The 8,219-nt window shown below is 35.8% G+C and overlaps 1 protein-coding gene across 2 annotated transcripts; it reads right to left on the bottom strand.

Annotated features, from left to right (window-relative positions):
* Positions 1-3,780: 3,780 nt before the first annotated feature.
* On the bottom strand, positions 3,781-6,513 carry LOC143586723 (putative prolyl 4-hydroxylase 9). Of its 2 annotated transcripts, XM_077068202.1 has the most exons (6): positions 6,353-6,513; positions 5,721-5,878; positions 5,540-5,642; positions 4,363-4,458; positions 4,218-4,283; positions 3,781-4,146 (listed from the first exon to the last, which is right to left on the bottom strand). In XM_077068202.1, the coding sequence occupies exons 2-6, from the start codon at positions 5,801-5,803 to the stop codon at positions 4,018-4,020; spliced, it is 477 nt and encodes a 158-aa protein (XP_076924317.1). In that variant the 5' UTR covers positions 5,804-5,878; positions 6,353-6,513; the 3' UTR covers positions 3,781-4,017. The 2 variants fall into 2 exon arrangements, with proteins under 2 accessions (XP_076924317.1, XP_076924318.1); XM_077068203.1 differs by lacking the exon at positions 6,353-6,513 and having other exon boundaries at positions 5,721-5,948.
* Between the last annotated feature and the right edge of the window lie 1,706 nt (positions 6,514-8,219).

The raw sequence follows: 8,219 nt of genomic DNA, 5'->3' as shown, positions 1-8,219 counted from the left end.
CATAGATTGTTTGCAGCCTTGTTCAACTGTTCCTGCACGATTAAAGCAGAGGATTAAAATCTGGGGACCCAAGACCTATTGGTTTTGGGTCGATACATCCCGTACTTTGGCTGTCCAAAGTTAGTATCAGAATAATTTCTGTAAGTCCTAAAAGGATACCTTCTTGTAGATTTACTATGAGGCCATCCAAACCATCGTGAATTAAATGATTTATTACTAAAGATTTGGTTGTTAACAGGGAAGAACTGAGATCGTTTTCTTTGAAAACCTGGATTAGTCCAATTTCTGAACTTTGATGAGTTTTCATTTTTACCATTATTGTATTTACTATTAGTTCTGTTATCAGTTTTTGAAGGCCTCATACCTCTGAATCTCTGCTTCAGAGGGCAATCAGCAATTAGGTGTCCTAATTGATTACATCTGAAACAACTCCTGTGTTCAACTTTCTTTTCAATAGTTGTTTTAGATGTTGAGGCTGCATTACTGCCCGTTTGTCTCACATATGGTGGGACATACGGGTTTAGTGGAGAATTCTTTTCATTTGATATATGTTCCTCTCCACGTTTTGGTAATATTGCCTCTTCTTTTGTCTCACTCGACTCGGATGACTTGTCCGAGTTTGATGAGACAGGACTAGGAACCGAAATCTTAACACTCGAAACAGGCTTACTTGTTTCGCCTTTACTAACTTCTGGTTCTTTAATAGTAACCTTAACCGGAACTGTCTGACCAAAATCAACATCAACAGATTTCTGATTACTAGGATCATAAGTATAGTTATGATTGTAAGGTGGTGGAACTTCATGATATCCAATTCCTCCCTTTTTAACTGGGGAACCTTGATCACTAACGAGGTGATCAAGTATAGCGGAGGAATTTCTAAATTGCTCAAGTTTTCTGTTTAGTTCCACCACTTTCACCTGGTGATCAGCTATCTGTTTATCCCTTTCAGCTATTAGTTTGGTTTTCTCTTCTAACACTTCATAGCTAAGATCAATTACTTGAATTTTTTCAGCTAGATTTGCTTTAAGACTTCTAATATCTTTCTCACTAGCTTTTATTTTTACCTTATAACTGTTTTCTCTAGCTTTAGTAAATGATGATCTTCTTTTAATGTTTTAAATTGAGCATCCAAACTAACAAACTGATCAGTCATAGTTGTCAATTGTTCAGACAGATTTTTACATTTCGTACAAGGGAGTTTGGTACTTACCTCGGTGAGCTGGTCTGTCACTTCTGCCATGTAAGCTTCATTTTCTCCAGTTACTTTCTCACTTCCTGCAGTTTCGATGTTCGTTAAATTGGCCTGTTCGAACACTTCCTCAATATGCAGATTCCAGTTGTACTCCCCGTTTTGTCTGGATATCATGGCTCTATTCTCATTACTTCCACCACTCTGTTGTGTAGACCTGGTCTGACTGCGTTCTACACGTTCATTTGTGCACTCCTTCGCAAAGTGGCCATTCTGTTGACAGTTGTAACACCTAACCTTCGACTTATCAAACCCTGGTCTTTCACCCACAAACTTCCTACCTGTCTTCTTCATAAACCTCTTAACCCTTCTCACAATCATCGCCATCTGCCACTGCAGATCCATCTCTTCCAGATCATCAGCATCGATCTGATCATAGTCTTCGTCCAAAGTTGTAGGATCAACAATCTTACCCTTAATGTAATTTTCATATGAAGCAATGAAAGATGCATAGAGAGCAAACTGATGTTCAGCAGATTTAACACTCATGGGCATCTTTGAGTAGTTGTTGTTAGGAACACTTGAGGAAAAACCACTCTTGGTTACTTGAGGTTTAGAAGCATTTGATCCACCAGCTACAAAACACACATCACCATTCATGTTGAGAGATACATGTCCTTCATGTGTTGAGTTAGCGCCCGACTCTCCCTTTGAGTAGTAAGCAGATGATTCAGACTTCGAACTTGAACTTGAGTTAACTTTTGCACCATACATTCCTGGATCCTGAACCTGATCAGTAGGTGTCTCTTTTCGAACCATGTTAAGTTCAAAAGTTCGTAATTTGTTGACTGCTGTTTCCAAGTCATAGTCGGCAAACTCTTTGTTTTCTCTCATCAAGACAGTGTACATCTCCCATTTCGGTGGGAGAGCATCAAGAAGCTTTTCCACGATCTCATCTTCTTTGTAAGAAATGGAATAATTTCTTAGTTCTGTCATCAGATGATAATATCTAGTGATGATATTATCAAGTGATTCATTCTTCAAGTACTTGAACACCGAGAATTGGGTTTTAAGTAGTTTAATCTTTGATGCACGAATCCCCACATTACCATCAAATCGGCTTTCAAGCGCTTCCTAAAGTTCTCTAGCACTTTTATACTTCCTGAAGGTGTGAAGAATCTCTTGTGGAAGAGCCATTGTTATCGCTGCATGAGCTTTGCTTTCAGCCTCATACATTTTCTTTTCTTCTTCTTCCATCTTGTTGTATTTCTTAATCTGATCACGACCCTCACACTCAGCAGTTGGTGGAATGTATCCATCTTGAATGCACACCCACATCTTAGCATCTTGGTATTTAACATACTGTTCAAACCGATCCTTCCACGCCACAAAATCGGTTACCTTGAGCATCTTCGGTGCCTTAGTAGCTGAACCCGCTTCCACTTCCATCTTCACCAGTTCCGTAATATTTATTGAAGTCATCTTTCACGAAACACAAAGAAACTCGAAAAATAAAAATTTTATTCTTAACAGTACTGTAGGCGAAGTTGTGGATAACTTCGCTTAAGTCTTAACTTCGCTGATTCTTAACTTCGCTCCCCTTTTTAAATTCGCCTGATTCGGCGAAGTTGTAGATAAAATTCGCTTGAGATAAGCGAACTTTTGAAGTAGGCGAAGTTCTGGATAACTTCGCTTGAGATAAGCGAACTTGAGAGGTAGGCGAAGTTGTGGATAACTTCGCTTAACCTTATATCTTCGCCTAAACCCTACAAACAGTGACGGCAACTTCGCCTGATGAACACGATGATTTTGCAGGTTTGATTTCTGGATTTTGCGAGGTATGCGAAGGTGTTATGGGTTGTTTATGATGGTGGGAGGTGAGTAGGACACAAAAACTCGGTAAACTCGTCCCGCGAATAGTCAAACGGAACGATTTCTACACCCGCGTGATAATCCCGAACCACACAATCACGAGCAATAGCTCTGATACCAATTGTAGGTTCCCAGCCGGCTCGACACGGAATATCTCGTTCTACGTAGGTGCGGAATCCCTACATAAGACGTTACGAGCGTAGAAAGACGATACACGTTAACACGATCAAACACACGTTACAATAAACAAAGACACGTTGTATTGCAACTGGAAACACGTGATACAATGATCACTGATTACACAAACTCTCTGACTCGTTACAACTCGATTAACTGATAAATTGATTAATACCTAACTCAGCCGTAACCTAATCTATATATAACACGACAACTTCGCCTGGCATGTTCAGGCGAAGTTGTCACTAACTTCGCTTATCTAACAAGTTCGCCCATATCAGCGAACTTGTTGGCTAACTTCGCTTAATACAAATACAATTCATTACTAACTCGATTACAGACACTAGACACTGAACTACTGACATCATGTACCAACAAAAACTTTTTACGACAATTGATAAAATTTAGAAAATGAGTGTGTAATATGCTATATTACATGTTAACAGAATATATTACCACAACATTATAAAAACTCTCTTGTATTCTTTCTAATTGCTCTTGATAATAGTTATCATAGTTTTTAAATGCATAATTAACATATCAAAAACCCACTTTAAATAAAAGCTTTAAAAAAACAAGAGTAGTTGTTATAAACATTTTTATTTTAGTAGTAATATTCACTTTCATTCCTAATCCATTTGGTTGCCACCCATTTCTGGCCTTTGATTACATCACAGCCCCCATGAAGTGCTGCCTGCATTAGGAACCATTAATCTTTATTATAGCTTCCACAAAGAAATGATAAAAGATTAAACAATTACACCTAGTTGAAATGATTAACTTACCGAGTCAACAGTACCGTTCGGGTGTAATGTATAAAACAAAAGCCTGTCACCTTTTCGCGGTTTTACTTTCAAACCACTAAACTTTTTGTAATCATAAGTTGCATTCTTACTTTCACCATTCTGCATTTCATAGTTATTGCCCAATTGGGGATTAGCTAATTAGGTTATAGTGTCAGTCGATACAAACTTACCTCTAATGGAAACATGGTTTCGCCACCTTCTTCAACATCAGATAAATATAACAAGAAAGAAGCCATCTGTAAGCAAGCATGCACCGGTTACCATTGTGAAATCTTAAGGCAAATGGTTAATGATCAAAGTTTAGTAGTCATGTACCCGTTGGCTCTTCTGAGGACCGTATTCAGCAGGGTTGAAAGTATCATAATGTGCAAGATACCTCTGCCCAATATCATACCTTAAAACATTGAATGCCTGGAAAATAAAAACATTCTTGCATCAAGCTAATATACTAAATGAGTCGAAATGGTTCTCCAAGATGTCTACTACATTGGTTACAATTGGATTTGCTCAACGCATTGTTTAATACCTTGTTATTTGTGTATTCTAGAGATATATCTTTGTTTATGTGAATGGTAAAATTGTTGCAAGCACCTCTGCAACATTTGTGCCAAATTTGATTGGGTTCTTACATGCGCAGGTCAAGGTTTTGGGAACTTTGAGTTAAATTTGATTTGATTTGTGCCAAATTTGATTGGGCTCTTCACTATCACCAGTCTCAGCCAGCGCAAGCTCTTATCCACTCATGCGTTAGTTAGTCGTCAACTTTCTCGTCACTCATGCCTTATTCCATGCAGCACTGTTGGTGCTGTCTTTTAAGATTTGCCTTCTCTTGACTGCTTCCATCGATCCTTATCAGTTGGAGCTCTAAGATATAACACATTCATACTACTTCCCTTCATCATGAGCTTTGCATACCCCTTATTGAGTCAACTAACACTATGGTATGAGTGTATGACAATGTTGGAACTACTTAGTTGGCAGTCAATCTCGTGTTTCATCATACACATGACCCCTTGAAATTGACTTACCAGTCATTGTGATCATGAGAGCTTTGAGGGTGGGCAATGTGGGCGTCTAACTCTGGCACATTTTTTTGGAGCACAATTTTTTTAAAAAATCCCGATATTATAATATCCGAACTCTTATGAGCCAATTATTTTTATAATACTCAAGCTCTTGAAGTTATTGATATATTATTTACGGTCCACAATGTCCCAAGAAAAACTGAGCAGGTTGGCGATGATAGTTATGAAGAAAGAAATATTAGAGTGTATAAATGGCGAAGAGTTGATCCACCAATTTTATCAACTAATCTCATTAGTTTGTTACTTTTATACTTATCCATTAGTAACACCTGTGTATAAAAAGAAATCCGTTCGATCTATTAAATATTATACCCGGGGGGGGGGGGGGGGGCATATACATTATGCATCTCCTTCTCTCTTTCAATATTATCTATCACAAGTCTATTGAAATGATAATGAAAGAATACCTCTCCGTGACTTCGTGGGATCATTGTTGCCCTTTCAATTTTCTTCTCAATGAGATCCAAGATACCAGTTTTGTCCTCATTTGCACTTATGAACATACTAGAACTGGTTCATTTATTGAGAAACAAAGGATAAGAAACATGATAATATATATACGGCATGTAATTAATAGTATATGAATACCTGGTTCTAACCCCCTTAGTATTTTCTTCTGTATCTCCTTCTCGTAAAGCCAAGGTTGAAGGTGTGAGTTCAACCTCAGCCATCTTGATTATGCTTTCACATTGTTGTGCGGTTGCAAAAGCCGGAAAGTATAATGCTCGGGGTGTCCAACTTAATACCTAAAAAGAACATCAATCATATAATTACAAAAACAATAACCTAAGCACCAAAACTTGTGAGATTCTTAATAATATAGTAGTTAGGATTTATTCTAATCTCCTTTATCATATCATAACTAAAAGATATAATTTGACTAGTTTTTTGTATTAGTTATCCTCATAACCTCATTGGAACCCTAATGACCCATATGATGATGTACTTTCATCGACCGTCCACTAATAACTTAAGGCAGGTTCCGTTTTGGTCTAACTTTTGGATCGATGATCAACAAAATAAATACGGAAAAGTTGAAAGTTATTTTGTTGGAACGCTAGTAAGAATTTTCCAACGAAAATCATGTTGTCGTTATTTTGGTGAAATACTATAGCAAAATTAGAGCTTTTTTTTTTTGGAAATTCATTTGAAATCTATTGGAGTTCTTGTTGTATGATTTTTTTTAGAAGCATGAGTTTTTCTCTAGTAGTTAAGGATACCTGAAACGGAATTGTCGTAAGGAAGTCATCACCGGATTTTCCTGAAGGCAAAGGTTCATATTCTTTTTCGTGAAGTACCCTAGGTTTGGGATGTAAACTAGATTCAGTTTCAACCTGTTAATAAATCACTCACAATTAATTTGATAACAATTCATAAAGTATAGATTATATAATATATAGAGTGATCATATGAGATCATATCAGTCTTAATACAGTTCATGACTATGGACGAAAGATAGACCTGTTGAGATAATAGAGATGAGCCGAAGAATCCCAAAAGGAAGACGAATACGCATAAGATGAAAACACCAGGCAAACCAAGAGTAGACCATCTTCCAATTACTCCTCTGCCGCCTATTTTACCTCTGGACTTCATTTTTGCCTCGGACAATTGAAACTCAAATGTGAGCAGTGATTGAGTTGAAATGAGTTCAAGTATGGATGGTTTCTTAAAGTTTATCTAATTATCGGTAACTAGAAGCCGGGACGGATGAAAAACATGCCAAAACCGTGACTCCCAAATACTCTCCTAAGATTTTAGTCATGCTTTCATCGGGAATATATTGTTATACTACTTTTTATTACAAAAATTAGGTCGTGTGTCTCAGTTTGTTTCTTATGTTGTAGAATAGGATAGTATAATTTTGTAAATAGTTAATAAATAATTAAACCCGTTAATTAGCACTTGTCTCTTATCCTGAATATTTTTCACTATCAAATAAGTAAATAATTTCTCACTCTAGTATAAGAAAAAAGTCAAAAACCTAAAAGAAGATATCGAACATGTCCTCCTCCAAACATGACACTTTAAAACTGAAATAAAACAGATAGTTGGTAAACTTAAGAGTCACAAACTCACAATACAAATCTTAAATACATCCAACACGAGTACTCTTCTCACCATCAACCATTCTTTGAATACTTTGAAGTCTTGACACTATCTGTTTTTATCAACTAAGAGCATTCACATCCCCTACACCATTCACTCTCCAATTTTTATACTTAAAGAAAAACAAAAATGGAAAATGATAATAAAACTTCTAAAAATGTGTTGCATTCCGTCCACATTTCTCTACACCAATTCTAAATTATAAAAAAAAACTGTTAGTAACTTTTCATATACATATATATATATATATATATATATATATATATATATATATATAGCAAGGTTATAATAAGAACTAGATTTTTCCTAAGAAGCGTAGAAAGTTTTTTTCATCGTTAAATCTAATAAAACACACTGCACAATAAACACTTTCCATATCCACCATCAGATCAATATATCTAACGCACCAGATTACTTCTTACACTTCTTAGACACACTCCACTTCTTATTTTAACCACACCATATATACACATATATACTTCTTAATATATATACATATATATTATATATACATATATACATATATATTATATATACATATATACATATATACATATATATATATATATGAAAAACAACTATTCGTTATCATCCATCAATCCATCAAATTACTAGAGTGTATAAAAACGAGAAAAATAATAAAATAAGTGTTTGTGAGTACGTTGTGGATGCATTATCTTAGCATAGATCTGAATCAGTTATCCTTAGCACATATTTCAGAATATATCAGGATCAAAGATCCTCAGTACTTATTATTTACTAACGATTGTTCTCTTTGTATATTGATATATTAGCAAGTATAACGGTTGATGACCTAGTCTATCCTACTATTTTGTAGTCCAAGAGAGTTAGCAACGTGGTCAAATGCATGTAACGGCTGGCGAGATTATAGGACATTTTGTTAGCTTATTTTTGTATATATTGAAGCTATTATCAGGTAGGAGAAGATACACAATTTTACATACTTTACACTACGAT

The sequence above is a fragment of the Bidens hawaiensis genome, unplaced genomic scaffold (genome assembly GCF_021521415.1).
Source record: "Bidens hawaiensis isolate Kalapana, Puna unplaced genomic scaffold, B.hawaiensis_p1.1 tig00034783_1, whole genome shotgun sequence".
Taxonomy (NCBI): domain Eukaryota; kingdom Viridiplantae; phylum Streptophyta; class Magnoliopsida; order Asterales; family Asteraceae; genus Bidens; species Bidens hawaiensis.
This window is presented reverse-complemented; position numbering and strand designations above follow the sequence as displayed.

Bases quoted from the DNA above. Each gene is read 5' to 3' on its own strand.
- LOC143586723 (XM_077068202.1), bottom strand. From the start codon at position 5,803: ATGGCTGAGGTTGAACTCACACCTTCAACCTTGGCTTTACGAGAAGGA. The intron at 5,643-5,720 runs GTATTCATATAC...TAAATGAACCAG, and splicing joins ACTAAGGGGGTTAGAACCAG to TTCTAGTATGTTCATAAGTG. The intron at 4,147-4,217 runs GTAAGTTTGTAT...TATGAAATGCAG, and splicing joins AAACCATGTTTCCATTAGAG to AATGGTGAAAGTAAGAATGC.